The following is a 16,519-nucleotide window of genomic DNA, read 5'->3' on the forward strand; positions in this document are numbered from 1 at the left end:
CTAGACAAGAAGCCAATAAGGAAGGAGAGTTTATCTTGGTTTAGAGCTCTACAGGAGGTAAGGAAGGAGAGTTTATTTGGTTAGAGCTCTACAGGAGGTATATAGTCCATCGTGGCAGGGAAGGCCTGCCATCAGGAACATTAGGCTGGCCTGGATGGCAGGAAGTGGTGATCACACAAGAAACAGGGCTGGCTGTAGACAGGAAAAGCCCACCCTAAGTGACATGCTTCCCCTTAGAAAGGTCCCACAACCTCCAAAACAGAACCATCAGTGGAGACCAAGTATCCAAACACACGGGCACACAGGGGACATCTCACCAAATCTGAATCTTAGAAAAGTACAGTAACAACATGAACTGACTTTACTCACTAAGAACTGCACTCTGTTAACACACCTTTGTGGACGTTGAAGGACCTAGCTACCATAGGTAACTAGGAATAAAGCAACAAAAGCAGGCAGTGAACATCCACACCAGATCTAGTGAGCTTCCCTCTAAATTGGTGTTAACACAGCACATACATTACATAATAAAGAGAAAAGACCAGAAGCTGATTTCCTCCCAATTCAGTGACCGCTCCTGAGGTTCCACTGCACGTGTGTAAGGGGCATGTGATCTAAACACACTTCTCTGCAGATACTGTGCAAAAGCCTAACGGCACCCCTCTGCTCTGTCTTCATCAGCTTCCAAACCGCTGTTTAATTTCTGGTTAATGAATTCAAATTAGTGAATTCAATACAACCTTTCCACAAACAATACGTATCAGCCTGCCATCGTGGATTAAGGCATGAAAGCTAAATGTGATGTGACAGATGTCAACATTACGTGCACATGGTATTTACAGAAACACATTTACACTGGCTGGGATATTACAGCAGGACGGAAGATGTACAATATTCACATTATGTTAAATGCTAACATTATGGAAATCTGTTAAATATGTAGAAAATAAATGGAAAGGATAGCTCCTTTGTTTTGTTTAACTGAGGTAAAGGCAAATTGATTCTTCAGAAGTAACCTTATAAAGTAATCTATCCAGCAAAACTTGTGTAATTGAGTAAGTTACTGTCACTACGGGACTTAAGATTATTCTTGTGACTATTTCAGAAGCATAAGAAGGTATCACAAGGGAGGCACAGGAGTCAACTCCGCTGTCCAAAAAGAATGGATTGTTGAGCCCAGCAAACAATCGGTGTCCTCCCAGAATTAATGTTATTTCTTAGAACTGAACACAGAAGCTACAGAAAGAAAGGGTAGCTTCCCAAGTCCAACATTTTAGAAGACTCACAGGACAGTTATGAATATCTGTTCCAACAAACAGCCACCAGACAAAGAGACACAGGGAGGAGGAACATGGAAGAACCACTGGGTCAGCAGGCTGGCCCTGCAGGACGTGCCCTGGTGAAGGACGGATGGAGGCAGACCCCACGCCACGCAACAGCCTCCACGACCGATGTGAGTGAGGCTCGTCTGAAATCACACCTTTGAGCCTTCTTCTTACACAAAACCAAGCAATCCTTTCTTAGTGCTTAAAGGGTTTTTCGTTATCATTTAACTCTTTAAAAAGATTTAAAATTCCACAACAGAGGCGAGAGAAAACTTTCTCGCAGTCTGAGCATTCTGGGAAGCACCGACCACACTGTCTGGTTCCTCTGAAGCAGGAGAACAGGGGAAGGTTACTGTGGGTCAGGGCTCACTGCAGAAACCGAGCTGCTTTGCTGGCCCTGCTGCTCTTTGTGCGGCGAGCCAGGATCATCTCTGCCATGCTCTCCCTCGCTGGCACTGTCCCATCCTCCTGGCAGGGCCTGGTGGTTCTGAGGAGAGCTTTCGCAGGCCTGGTGTGCGGGGACAGCTCCTTTCCGTGGGGGTAAGATTGTAAAAAATGCCTCTTGCCAGTCTCCTGTCTCCAGGAACTCCAGGATAATCTCAAACACTGCAACGAGAACCAATGCGGATGATGCTTAGTCAAGGTCACCGCGATGCTACACTGTGGTGGAAGGCGCCTTGTGCTGATGCTGATGTGTCCTAACTACCTCTCTCCTGTTGGCTATGAGGCACCAGCTGCCCACGGCTCTGCAGCCCTCATGACCCCTCCAGCTCTCCCTCAGGCAGTTCTTTAGACCCACAAGCTTACGCCAAGGCTGCAGCACACTTTTCACCTCTATGTACTAGCTCACGACCAGCACACATGGTTAACACCCAGTCCATTGATCGTCACTACAAAGAGCCGCTGTGAGGGGCTTTTGCCTGCTTTCTGCTCTTGCTTTCATAGTAGAAAGGAAAACCAATGCTGTCCCTAGGATCACAATACGGAAGGGCTTCCTGGGTCATTTGCAGAAAAAAAATTTCCACTAGGTATCAAAGGTTTTAGAAGAAATTTGTTCCTTGAACAATTAATTTCATTTTTCTAACTCCATATAGCCTGCTATATAAAAAGTATGTAGGATTATATAAATTACTGTGTACTGACTGAAATTGTTCTTAATTATAGGAGCTAGAGAGATGGCTCAGTGGCTAAGAGGACTGGCAGCTCTCACAGAGGACTGGGGTTCAGTTCCTCATATCCACATAGTTGCTTACAATTGCCTGCACTCCAGTTCCAGGGACATAATTTTCTCTTCTGACCGCCACAGGCACCGAACATGCACTAGGTGCACCTATATACATGCAAGCAAAACACTCAAATACAAAAAAAAAAAGAATCTCAAAAAAAAAAAAATTAAAGCTCAGTGGCTTGGTGTTATATGTCTTTAATCCCAACATTTAGGAAGGAGGCAGAGGCAGGTGGATTTCTCTGAGCTCAAGAGAAGTCTGGTCTACATAGTAAAACCCTGTCTCAAAAAAATTTTTATTATGATTTAACTACTTAATACTTAAGGCAGTGAATTATATCTAAGCAGGGATGTACCACAATGTTACTCATGACAGCTGTTCATTTTGAGATTTGCCAGAGAAAAACAAATTTGTGGCCAAATTTAAGGCAAGCTTTATTAAATATTAAATACTGACCAAGAAATGGGCTTTGGTTAGGACCATTCCCTGGAATTTACCACCTGAGAATGTAGAAGGGCTTTATAAGGATAAAGCTACAGGCCACCATCCTTTCCCATGAGGCTTTGTTATTTTCCAAGAACTATAATTCCCAGCATTCCATGATGTTACCTGGTTCCTGGGTAGGTCAGGATTATAGGTTAATTTGGGGCATTACACAGCAAAAAAATAAAATATAATTAAATTTATATTTTACGTTATAAAACAAATTAAAAATATTCGCAATGGAGAATGATTAAATGATTATCTATTTAGGAGATGGACTATCACACAGTCACTAAAAATCAATGCCATGAAAACTACAATGAAGTGGAAGATAAGTACCCAGATCAGTAAAGCTGACAGACCACAGCCACAGAAAAAGAGTTGGGAGGAAACACACCCAAAAGTAGGTAACAAGTACAAGTTGTATGACTCGTGAGTCACAGTACAAATTTACAGCTAGCTGTTTTTATACTTCATAAACTTTCAAAAGTGTCTGAAGCATTCACTTTTACTTCTAGTAAACGAACGACTCCATCTTTCTATCTGTGCACGTCTGAGATGCACCGTCCCTCAGTGTTCACTCAGGGACACTGTGGGCGCCTCACAGCACAGCTTACCGTGGTTAACCGCCAGGACTTTTCGACTATTCATCTTCACGAACTCTGCAAGAGGGAGCTGTGCATGCTTGATTCCATAACTGGATGCTTGCTTAAACGTGAGTCCCTGAAAATAAAGACACTGGGACTTAGGTGTTGTACAGTCTAGGAAAATGTAGATCTCTTTCAGACACGACTTCAGTGCGGAGAACTGAATCTGAATAGCTTATAGTCCTGGCAGTAGGAGCGTTTACAGCCTTTGTTTAACCACCTCATTTTGTAGGAGTGAAGAAAAGATGTTCCCAGCAAGTCGGAAGCTCCTCAGTGGCAAACAAGGAAATCCTGGTTTCCTGCTCTGATTCTTCTCTTTCCAGTCCCCTACCCCGTTTCTCTCAGTGAAGCACTTGTCATTCTTTCTGTGAGAGTGAAGTGTGCTGGTGGTCTAGGTCATGCTGGATAACTGGTCCAGGACAGAGAGACACCACTACAAGATGAGTTCAGGTTCCTCAGCAGCACCGGGATCAGCCTGTCACAGACTGAACGCTACCAGCTTAGCACAAGTGCTTTTTCTTTAACATAACAGGCACTGTTTGCAAGTCAACTTCCAAATACCAGAACCTCTTATCTGACCTAGGGGTTGTCGAAACAACATTACCTGAGCAGGTCTCAGCCATAGGAGACCTTCTGGTTTGCCAGGTAAGTATCCCAGACTGCTACGTAAGGGCTCTGAAATCCTTCAAATGAACAAACACCCTATAAAATCTCAGATAACAACCACTGACTCTTTACAAAAGCTTACCTCAAAGCCTGGGTGCTATTACTCATGCTGGATACAATGGCTCTGTTAAAATTCTGCTACAAAAAGTTTTAAAGGAAATTCTGTTTCAATTATACACCAGACACAAATATTTCAATGACATAAAACCCTGAGAACCCTGAGTGAAGAATATTTCAATTTTTCTTACATTTTATTTTTTTCTTTCTACCAACTATTATCTAACAGGATTTTATATTTTCTCAAATGTAAAATGCTTGAAATCTGAGTCTATCCCAGACAAAGAGACGGTCCAGGAGGTATAAGCTTAATTTCTCAACAAGTACTTAGCCTATGTAGAGGCAAAAGATTAGAGGAGCCAGGTCTTTAGAATGAAAATGCTTTATTAGAGAAACAGACACAACTTGAGAAGAGAATCTGCTTGTGCATATATTATACATTAGACTTTCCCACTGACAAGAGAAGGGCTAATGACCATTCTGACGAGGGCCCTGGGATATTCTAGAGTTGATCACCCAATGCCTAGCCATACCTGACAACTCAAAATTACAATTAAAGAGAAGTCCAGTTTCTCAGCTATATTACACCTAGGAGCTCTACAGCCATGCAGTCACCACTGGATGGGCAGACGTGGGTGACACGGGAGAAACTATGTACATACTGCTGCTGAAGTATACAATTACGTCCTATACTGTGCTGACAGTATTTCTTTTCTTTTTTTTTAAAGATTTATCTATTTATTTGTTTACTTATTTACTTATTATCTGTAAGTACGCTGTAGCTGTCTTCAGACACACCAGAAGAGGGTGTCAGATCTCATTACAGATGGTTATGAGCCACCATGTGGTTGCTGGGATTTGAACTCAGGACCTTTGGTAGAGCAGTCAGTGCTGCTAACCACTGAGCCATCTCTCTAGCCCCAGTATTTCTTTACTTAGAAAAAAATACCTTTTCTTTAGAAAATTGAGATGAATTGAGCATGTGGCAAAGTACATAATAATGTCCTCTTTAGAAAGTAACTTTTCATCTGTATAAAAACATGAGGTGAGAAAAGAAAAATAGATGAGAAAAAATGATTTGAAAAATCATACATTTAAAAACTAGTATAGGGCCGGAGCGATGAATTGGGAGTTAGCACACAGCTGCTCTTCCAGAGGACCTGAGTTCAGTTCCCAGCACCCACAGGGGCTCACAACTGTCTGTAACCCCATTTCCAGAGGAACTTACCTTCGAGGACACTACACAAGCACACAGAACAGACCTACATGCAGGCAAAACACTCATGCACATAAAAATTGACTATTTTAAGGATTAGTATAAACTCCAAAGGCTGAGCAATTCACAGTATCAGAGTTTCCGGCAATGCAGCAGAGCTCTGCAGCTATCCAGTCATTTCTAAAAATCCACTTTGCCACCTGACATGGTTGACTTTAGGCGTAACCTTTGTCCCTCAGATCCTGCAACTGCAAAATATAGTTTTTTACCTGCAGCGACTGACCTCCCTGAGCTGCAGGAGAGTCAAGTTTTTTTTTGTTTTTTTTTTTTTTTGCTTAGCTTTGCTTAGCTTAGGTTACCACCACAGTAGTAGGTGCACCAGAAAAATCATTCACTATAGGATTTTGTCAGGTTTTAGGTAGGAACAAAGCACAGTACCTTGTGGTGGTTGTGGTCCACTAACCCTCCAATCACATAGGCCTTTGACTCATCTAAGTCCTTTAATACATTAGGTGAGTCCGACGTCAGATAAACCAGGTCTTCTTTTTTTATGAGTTCACTATAGTGCTCGGACTTGATGTGAATATCCTTCAACAACAAAAGGAGAATGAGTGTGTTGTTAGCATGACACTGAAAGCTGGCTAACATATCCTTTTCTCAAAATAAACCTGTCCCAACACCTGGGATCAAGCCTGTAACACCCATAACCGACTCCTTACTTCACATCACAGTCCTTGAAATATTCTACCAACCTTCCTCCGTGGGCTGGGCTCAGTTCCTACTCTAATTCCTCACACTAACGGCAAGCCAAGTCTGAGACCGCACTTGTATCGTCCAGTCTACCTGTAGGGTCAACTCCGACTCCTCAGCGTAGGAGCTCTTTCCTCAATGTGGCCATCAGCCTACCCTTCTCACTTTATCTCCATTCCAAAAATAAAAATAGAAATGCATTTTCCTGCTTCCTGATCACACTTTTCCTGACGAGAAATGTCTGTTCCAATTATGTCTCCCATGTGACTCATCAAAAGGAAACTGTCAATGTAATTAATAGAATGTGTCTGTTTCTACAAGGAGACATATCTGAAAGCTTCTTTGCCAAAACTGTCAGGTCAGAGACACAAGACAGAGTAAGACTTTTCAAGTCACATTAACTGCCTGAATAGTATGTCTCCAGGCTCTGACTGTTAGACAATAATTTTGAAGAAAATCAAATGAAGCAAACACTTAGATTGCATGTTACTGATTAATACGGTTACTTTTCTGAGAAAGTATATGCTATAGATCTGACTCTTATACTTAATACGGCCTCAGGAAGGATCTGAGTAGCTAGAAGCCAGTGAGTCTGTACTTCTCTACAAACCAAGAATACAAATAAAGACACAAGCTATAAAGTGCACTGTCTAACATATTCAGTATTTCTTAGAAAGAGGCATGACTCTAAAGACTTGCAGAAGTCTGCACATGGGCCCTTAATATATGCAGCTTTAGATCTGTAGACACTAGTGGGGAAAGCTGGGCGCTGTGGGAGCTGAAAACAGTAAACAACGCTGCACAGGCTAACACAGCACCGCTGAACATGAGAGTCCCGAACCAAGACGGCCACATCTGCACACAGCCAAGATGGCCACATCTTTACATATACCTAGAACAGGAAAGTTATTCAAATACATTTTAAATCTGCTAGAAGCTGCGCTAAAAAGGAGAATAGATAAGTGACCAGTATATTTTAACATAATATGCCCATGATATATCCCCACTCCTTCTAAGTCAGCGTATCCACATCTACAGCATATGCCAACTCACAACCCAGACTTTCACATCTCAGGAATGTACAACCGCACAGGGCCAGTGGTCACAAAATGGACAGTATGGATTGAAAAGAAACAAAATGTAGAGAAAGTTTCAAATTTTCTTTTGATGCAAAAGATCTTACCAAGTCTTTTGGATACTTCTTTTTTAGGAGTGGCTCTAATGTAGCAGCCAAGACAAATGAGAGGACATACACATGAGCAGACTCGTCAGTCTCTTCAGCTTCCGCCCTTGTAACTTCAGACATGGTGCAACGGTACCCAGAGGTTTGTAGCATACCGTTACTGAGAACTTAGGTAAAGCAAAAAGGCCTTTTAGGAGCTTAGAAGAACCTGGACTGTCTCCTACCTTCCAGTTGACCCATCCTTGGTCATTCTCATCCATGTTCTTCTTCAGTTGGCCTCCATGGCTTGTCAAGTAAAACTGATGAGCAATTGGTAGGCAGAGAAAAAAGAAAAAGTCCAGTCAGTTCACCATTTTATCCCCTCATCACCAGGGAAGCACAAAGTAGTTTTCACTGAGCTAGAGAAAAATAACTGTGATCGACTCTGAGTGCCTGACACAGCAGGAAAAAGGGCCCGTTAGGTGGGGTCTCCTCAACCCACCAGCTTCAGCATGGCCCCTGCATTTCCACTCTACCTGCTGGCTGAGCGGTTATGATCTGCCTGCACTGGTGAGCACCCTGCAGACTCCCTGGTTTTCATCGAGCTCTCATACATCCCCCGGGAAGGTGTTTCTAAAAAAGACGTATCCAAAAGCCTCGATAAGATCTTTATTTTTGCTGCTGTTGCCCCTTCCCTGACATCTCCTTTATAGCTCAATCAAGGATGCTGAGGGCCTCAGTAAGAATAAAAAAAAAGATGCAAAGAGTGTCACTCGGGTAGGGTATAAAATTATATAAAAGCCCAGTCCCATGCTGCTTCCACTTGGTTAACATCCACGGGGAATTCCTGGATCTTCATGTCACAAGGTGGCATTCACAGCAGCCATCAAGTAGTGTCCACAGTCGCTCTCTAACTAAGAAACGCTTCTCAGAACTGTCAGTGGCTCAAAAGGAAACGTGACACACATCTAAGAGGCCCTGCTGTACAAACAGGCAGTGGCAGCCTACTTCCCCGCTTCTGCCACTTCCCACAGCTGGAAGGAACGAAGCGGAGAAACTGCTGTGAAAACAGGCGCACGTCCTAAACAAAGGCACCCAACACTACACAGCGGTGGATGAGGCTGGGGAGGGGGCGTCCGACATATTCTTGTAGGAAAAGTCAAGCATGACACAGGAGCCTAAGCCTGTCAGGGAGGGGCCAGTGGAGCCACTCATGCTTCTTGTCATGGGAGATGGGAAAGCAACAGAGCCTCCTGTAACCCTTCACACACCTGAACGGGATGTGATGCTCGGCGGTTCTCTGCATAACATCGTTGAATCTGTTTGTGAAGTTTCTTAATATCCTATAGAATAGCACAATTTAAAAAGGAGAGTCGTCAAAGTCATCTAAGGCCTTCTATGGTATTACAGGAACAGAACAAGCAAAAGAAATGGCCAGACAGGCAAAAATCTTTCTTAAAATGTAATGCCATTGTGATAACTTTCATTTGATTTTCCCAAACACTAGCAAAATTACTACATGTAAAGATAATGCTCTGTAATTCACATGTCCTTTTGAAGTTTTTATCTATTCAAAATGCTAATAATGTTGGTTTAACAGACAACAACAAAACCTCTTTTTTTTTTTTTTTTTTTAAATCATGCTATTTCCAGACTTTACCCTAAATGGCATTGCTAAAATGCCAGATTTAAAACAAACTGTGTGTGTATGTATGTGTGTGTGTGTACCTGGATACATGTATGTACAACATGTTTGTGCAGTGCCTATGGAGGTCAGAAGAGGGGTCAGTTGCCCTGAAACTGGAGTTGCAGATGGTTGAGTCACTGTGTCCACACTGGGAGCCAAGCCTGGGTCCTCTGCAAGACCGACGAGTGCTCTTACCTGAGATCCGTCTCTCCAGCCGTGCTACAGAGTTTTTGTTTTAAATTTTGAGATCATATCTCACTAAGTAGTCCAGGCTTGCTTCAAATGTGCTAAATCTTAGGTTGGCCTAAAACTCTGAGATTCTCTGACTCAGTCATTGGAAGAGGTAGGATTACAGACTTGTGCCATCAAGCAACTCCATAATCTTTATAATTAATATGTGGCTACTGAGTTCTATTATCTAACTGTGGGGTAAATGTCTGTCTACATATATATAAACATATACATAAATATGCTATACATATCAAAGGACTTAATTTAGGAGTAAGAGAATTTGAAAATCTTACTACGATGTAGTCTAGTATATAAACACTATCTGTCATATTACTTAAGAAAATAGAAGGGACTTAACCTAGTCACACAGGGATCTCGTGATACCTTTAACACCATCAAGTCATCAAAGCTGCAGTCAATGATAAGGCGGAGGTTGCTAGGAGCAACGTGTCTTCGGATCCGTTTCCTGTCGTTTCCATCTGAGTTGGACTCCAGCTGACACCGTCGTTCTAATTTCTTTCTCTTGCGTTTTTCTTTTCGTTTTTCCCTAAAATAGCAACCAATTTTGTTATTTGTATATTTAGATAATCATAAAACTTCCAATTAAACAAAAATTACATTTTAAAGTAGTCATGGTTGTGTGACGTATCCCTTCTGTGGGGAGAAAAGGGTCAGACCTCTATAACCTGATTTACTCCATACAATAACTGCACACTTCAAGAAAGGACTCTGCAAAGCTACAGAGCTTTCTTCAGTGAAAAACTTCATTATCCAATCGTTTCATTACTAGTGTCGTATAAGACTCAGAAAACTTATGATTTATAAAGAATTTATTCACAACTCAGCCCCTAAACGATTTTCTAGTTCAATATCACAGGGAATACTAAAAAGAAAATTTCACTAAATTAACTAAAAGAACAAAAATAAAAGTCCAAGTTTTTCTAATCTCTTACACATTTTGGCATTAGACACTGGCCCTAACAGAAATGCTTTCATGAACTCCTGTATTAGGCACATCCACGTCAGGGCAAGTTGACCTTCCTGTGTTGTTGCTTTACCCAGACCTAGGGCACGGAGTCTGAGCCGTCCTAGCAGGTCTGCTGCTGCACAGGCAGTCTTAGGTGAGAAAAGATGGGGGTCTAAATTCATCAGTATTGCAACTCAGCGTTAGCTAAAAACATGCATAACCTTATTTTGTCATGACTTCAGTTTCAGGGCAGACAGCCTTTAATAGGACCTGATACCCCGTTTCTCAGAAAAACAGCGCATGCTCTGAAGCACTCACTTGCGCTGTTCCCGCTGCTCTTCCCATAGTCTCTGTTTCATCAGCTTCTTCAGTTGCCGTTTAGATATTGGCTGGGCCCCTGCATCCACTCTCGGCTTCTGTCTCTCCTCCTCACTGTCACTAGCGCCCGGCTTTCCTTCTACATTAGGAGGCTCAATGGATGCTGGCAACACTTCAGATGACATATTTGTTGTCTCTGAAAAAATTGAAAAGCCAAATTTTTTTTATATGAACTGAAAACTAACAAACTTAACCCAAATGGCCAATAGAGACCACTACATGCTAAACTCATTGATTAAATACACATTTTAGATAGTTAAATTCCGTTTATTGGCAAAGATCTTTAACTATCACTTGACACTGAATTAAGTATTATGTACTGACAGTACTGGAAGGACTGAAGAAATAAGAGTTTACAGATACTATAGAAGGTCTTCATATGGTTTTTCCAGAATGCAAGTATGTTTTGAGAGTTGAAAATGCACTGACACTGTCCTAGATAGCTTCCTCTGTCAAGGTGACATAGCCTAAGCCCAGAGTTATGTGAGGAAGGCTCAATTGGGGATGGGGGTGGGTAACAACATGGACACTGCCTGGATGGTATGTGGCCATTCCTGGACCACATCAGAAAGCTAACTAAGCATGAGCAATGGAGTAAGCTGATTTGTAGACTCCGTGGTTTCTGCTTTAGATCCCGCCCTGACTTCCCTCAATGACGAACTGTGATCTAGAAGCATGAGCCAGGGACACCCTCCCTTTAACTGGCTTTTGCTTGAAGTGTTTTATCACAACAGAGACTTGAACTGCTGCTAACACTCTCTGACCTAGCAATGTATCTTCTTAGCAAAAATTCCTGTAAGCAAGTCAGAAACGTACATTAAAATCTGCATCACAATTTATTCATTCTAACATTTTTAACTGTGAAAACTCAGAACTTGAGTGTCAGCAAAAAAGTATAAACAAATAACGGTTCCTCTATAATAAAGGTTAGTTATGCAGGCTAAGCAGCCAGTAAGGATGGTATTTCCAAAATTACTTATTGATGACGGGTAATGGCTATATTTAAATCTGGGAATCAATGCAGATACTAATATGCCTATTATATTTATTAAAGCACATATACATACCCATGAACAGAAGTTGAAGATGTGTATACGCTTTAATGAAATAGACAAGTTTTCTTTCTCTAACAAATGTCACAGTATATCTGTAAACACTTTAGTTATGGCTAAAAACAAAATATGATTCTGTAATCAGTCTGCAACACTAAGGCGTTGACTGAAATAAATCTCCATTTAAATCCAACCACACACATTTTTATCCATAACAACTAGAATTCAACTTGCTGACTGGGGGAAGGCTAACTACACCGAAATGTCTTTTCTCTTTAATATGTTACTAATAACAAAGCTTACAAGCGTTTGCCTTTTTGTCCCTGCCTCAGACTAAGCATGATGTACTAAGCATCGTAGGGCCTTAAGAAATGTTCTGAGATTCTTCTTACAGAGGTAGCTAATCTAAGCCACACAAAAACAAACAATGAAACAATTACTCTTCACGACGTAATAATAAGGACAACACATTTACAGAACTTAAACAGTAGTTTTACTATCTGCATCTCACTTTCTTTGAAAGTGCAGTGTCACGTTACTTGAGATGAAGTTGACTCTTACTTCAAACTGACCGGATAAGTGAGTAGATATGGTATTTCAAAGGATTTTTTTTAAAATGAGGATAATTATAGCAAAGTTACTAACTCCTCCCGTCTCCAGTAATTCCTAAGAAACAAGGTATCTCAAACAAATCTACAGGGAGAATATACACAAAATAGTTGGTAGAATAAAGAGATGAATGAAATTATGGCAATATGACTCAAACCCAGCTCCAAGAGCAACACTTCCCAGTAACCTAACACCTTGAGAGTGGGGGATTCTGAAGGGATAGTGCAGACTGTACACTGCTGACAGATGACTTTAAAGGCATTAAATAAAACTTTAAAATGTATATATCCAAAGCCACGGACGGTGGATAAAACAAATCCCATCAAACATGCAAACTTAAAAGCAAAACTGAAATTAACAGGAAAGCATTTTCTGAGACAAATATTCAAGAGAGCACATTTCTGTTTATCTGTGGCAATAGTTTTCAATAGTTCTCTATGTTTAAAATTCTGAAGTGCTGAGCTAGCTATACTGTGAGAATTACAAAAGCCATGCTTTATAGCTCTCTTACACCAGGGGGAGCCTTTGCCTTTCACATCTAAAATGTCTCAAGTTAAATTTAACCTGACCTATCAGAGAACAGAAACATTTCTGAGCAGCCTATCATAAGCCAGTCTAAACATTAATGTATTTTATCAATTCTCGAAGCACTGTGCTGGGTGAGTTTCCTAAGCTTTAATTAAATAAGCTAGACTACTGAACAACACATGAAATATGTTTCGTTTTATAAAATATATGAATGCAGATAAAATAGTAGCTGGGTGTCTTATTTTGGCTAGACTTTACCAAGATTGCTTCCGCTCCGACTGTCTACTACATAATAAATACAGTGTATGAATTTGATACAACTATGTAAAACATGGCACTTGTGAACGCACTTGGTTTTAGTTTGGGTCACGACATAAATCTCTATGGTAGCGAGTCTGGGGCTCCTCCCTGACCAGCAGGGATGCTCGCAGCACATTTTCATTCACTAATCCAAGTTTAACAAGTATTAAAGAACATTTTACAGAAAGATAGAACGTAAGTGTGAGACTTTACTTTAGTACATCTTAAACCGTGGATGGTTAATTCTTGGATATAGGTTATCAGATGGAATTACACAACTCAAAATTGAATAATACCGACAAAGACTATCTGGTGTGGGGCGAGCATACGTCACCTAATGCCAAAGACAAAAAAAAAAAAAAAAAAAAACAAACCAGGGCTGCTATCAAACTGGCTAAAACAGCCCTCGTAGTTTTAAAGCTTTCTTTTCCGTAGTTACTAGAATCAACACATGCCGGCACCAGTGTATTTCTATATCATTTTATTATTTATAGTTTAACGTGTTGGTCAGTATCGCAGTAGCAATGGCCCTTTGTTGAGTTGTTAAAAGTCCCTTTGGCCGGAATTCTGGCTTGGGAGGGAATCACAGGACAGCCTTTCTTTCAATGTGCATAATGTTACACCTCTGGACACATAGCCACATTTTAAACACAAAATATTTCAGTGACAACCGGTAACACCTCCATCTTAAACTCATCCTCAGCTCACCACGAGGCTGGGCCGCATCTGCAGCAACCGCCCCTCGGCTCCCTACATCCGACCGCCAGGGGAGAGAAAAGAGGAAAGGCAGGGAAAACGCCTCGCCTGTCCTCTAAGCATAACGAAGAATTGAGACAAGCCACCCTCAGCCTCCACATTGCCCTTTCTGCCACACGTGGCAGGACTCCCACGAACAACAGAAACCGCGAGCACCCAGCACGACAGCGGGTCACGAGCACACGCAGACACAGGCCGGGCGTGCACGCCCCGAGCGGGCCCTGCGCCCGCTAACGAACCGCAGCTGACCAATCACGATGCGGGAAGATGTCACGTGAGGGGCCGAAGGCGGGGGAGGGGAAACGCGCCACCCGACGCCACTTCCTCCGCGAACCCGCAACTACTTCCCAGGCCCTTGCCCTCTACTCCGGAAGCCCTGATTGCAGCGGAGGATAGGATAGTTCACGCTCCTTTGGCATCCGAAAGAATACTAAAGAGCAGGGGCGCAACAGCCGCAGTGCCATATTTACCAAGCCGTGGGGACGATGGGGAGAGCAGGGATGCGATCAGAAAGCCTTTCTGAAACGCTCTCGGCTCCACGCGTTAGTCCTCCTTCAGAAACTTCAACTCCCAGAGGCAGAGGCGGTGGTTGCACGCCTGCTTACGGCACTTGCGTCATCGAACTGCGCTAACTCCAACCTAGAGAAAGGGGAGGGGCCTGTACGGGGCGGGGTCAGGAACTGGGTTTTTTCAGGAGTGGTTAGTGGCTACCACGAGGTGTTTTTCCCTGTCCAGCGTTTGTATTTCTACCTACAGGCATTTATTCATGTGTAAGCTCCGGTCTCGAGGCGAAGATAGCCCCACTTAAAGAAATTGAAATGCGAAACAGACGAAATGCCCTTGTTTTTTTCTGTGTTGAAAGGATCTAGTATTGCCCAAATTCTAATTTGTGTAGGAAAAAGTTAACCAATATCACATGGTCTTTCATAGGAGAAGAAAATGTAAACTGAAATAATAAAAATTCATTGAAGTTGGGAATTTTAAAGTTTCCTATGTCCTTAGTAAAACGTGTACTTTACACTCCATTCTTTGATGTTTTCCCCATGCTATTTTGCAAAACACTAGTGATATTTCATCGTTTGTAAATACTTGACCTTATATAATCTTCTTGCTAAATATAGACCAAGTCAACCGAGGCGGGGGGAAAAACAATTGGGTAGGTTGGTCTTTTTGTTTTATTTTGTTTTAATTTGGCCTTTCTGATTGACTAGTAGTAGAATTTGAAGATAAAGAGACCCACAATGTAGATTTTTTTCTTCTTGCTTGACCTTTGAACATGTTACAGGCTCTTAAATAAACTGAAACGTCTCTGGATTTAGGGGGGGGGGATCTTTCTTTTTTAAACTCTCCGTTTTTTATTTGGAAAAATGTGATCCAGGATTCTCTTTGTGGATCTCTCAATGTAAGAGACTTCTGTTAACGGAACATTGGCAGTAAAATCTGGACCCATTTATGGTCTGTTTGTAGGGCATCTTTTTTCAGCTGCCTCCGTAGCTGAGGGAGGATTAGTAATTGGATATGGAGCCCTTCACATGTAGGTCATTAAATTCAGGCTGGCAGAGTGGTGCTCCGAATCTTTCAGCAGCTGTTGGGTTGCCCCTATGGGATCTGTCTTATAAATAATGATACATTTTCAGAGGTGATGCCTAGCATCCTGGATATTTAAAGGAGTTTTTAAGTTATAAGAAAATCCTCCTTTAAATAATGTCACCAAATTTGTCTTGGTTATTTGTTCTCGTGGTTGCAGAATCAATCCAAAGTATGAAAAAAAAAAAAAAAAAAAAAGTAAAAACTGCAGTTTAGCCAAAGACTGAAGCATAAAGAGTTTAAGGTAAAGTCATGTGATTTATAAAACTCATGCTTGTTTAGCACATTTGACCCATGCGCCATTGTGGTTGACTTAGAATTTTATACAACAATGACTAGATGATTATCTCCGTCAAATAGGGGATCCAGAGGCGAATACATATTTAAGATGCCTATAGATAAAAAGGAAGAAATGAATATTTCTTGAGCATGTAGTTTCAGAGATTTTGCAATTTTGCTCCACTTTGGAAAGTATATAGTCTTTAAATAAATAAAAAAAATGTAAAAGCTGGGGACAGTAAAAGCAAAAAAGCAAAGTGTGAAGGTTTTACACAGCGACTGAAGAGCAATGGTAGGATGAGGAAAATAGCTCTAAAGATGTTTCTAATTTAAACAGTGGTAGAAATACAATCCTATTAATATTGGGCAGCTTAGAGAATGCTAGAAGGAAGCTGGATTTTAGGCAAACATAGCAAGTTTGGATTTGAATATATGTGGAGGCTGGGGAATCTGCAGGCATCTAAACAGAAGCAGACTTTAAAATCAATAGTTCATGTTTGTCCTCTTAACGAATATAAGAGGCTTCCGTGGGCACAAGCCTTTAATATTTGTAAGATCAAGGAATACATCAAAGGAGAGAGGCTATCTATCTGCAGGGAGGGCGGGGAGGGCA

General features: G+C 41.6%; 1 protein-coding gene across 3 annotated transcripts; it reads right to left on the bottom strand.

The window, feature by feature from the left end:
- Window positions 1-16: 16 nt before the first annotated feature.
- Window positions 17-14,653, bottom strand: Trmt10a (tRNA methyltransferase 10A). 3 transcript variants are annotated; one of them, XM_032897262.1, is made up of 8 exons: window positions 14,511-14,653; window positions 10,736-10,931; window positions 9,835-9,997; window positions 8,804-8,875; window positions 7,778-7,852; window positions 6,059-6,208; window positions 3,652-3,757; window positions 17-1,931 (listed from the first exon to the last, which is right to left on the bottom strand). In XM_032897262.1, exons 2-8 carry the CDS (start codon window positions 10,918-10,920, stop codon window positions 1,675-1,677), a joined length of 1,008 nt encoding a protein of 335 aa, XP_032753153.1. In that variant the 5' UTR covers window positions 10,921-10,931; window positions 14,511-14,653; the 3' UTR covers window positions 17-1,674. The 3 variants fall into 3 exon arrangements, with proteins under 3 accessions (XP_032753153.1, XP_032753154.1, XP_032753152.1); XM_032897263.1 differs by lacking the exon at window positions 14,511-14,653 and adding an exon at window positions 13,993-14,164; XM_032897261.1 differs by lacking the exon at window positions 14,511-14,653 and adding an exon at window positions 11,863-13,632.
- Between the last annotated feature and the right edge of the window lie 1,866 nt (window positions 14,654-16,519).

This window comes from Rattus rattus, chromosome 3, assembly GCF_011064425.1.
Source record: "Rattus rattus isolate New Zealand chromosome 3, Rrattus_CSIRO_v1, whole genome shotgun sequence".
Taxonomy (NCBI): domain Eukaryota; kingdom Metazoa; phylum Chordata; class Mammalia; order Rodentia; family Muridae; genus Rattus; species Rattus rattus.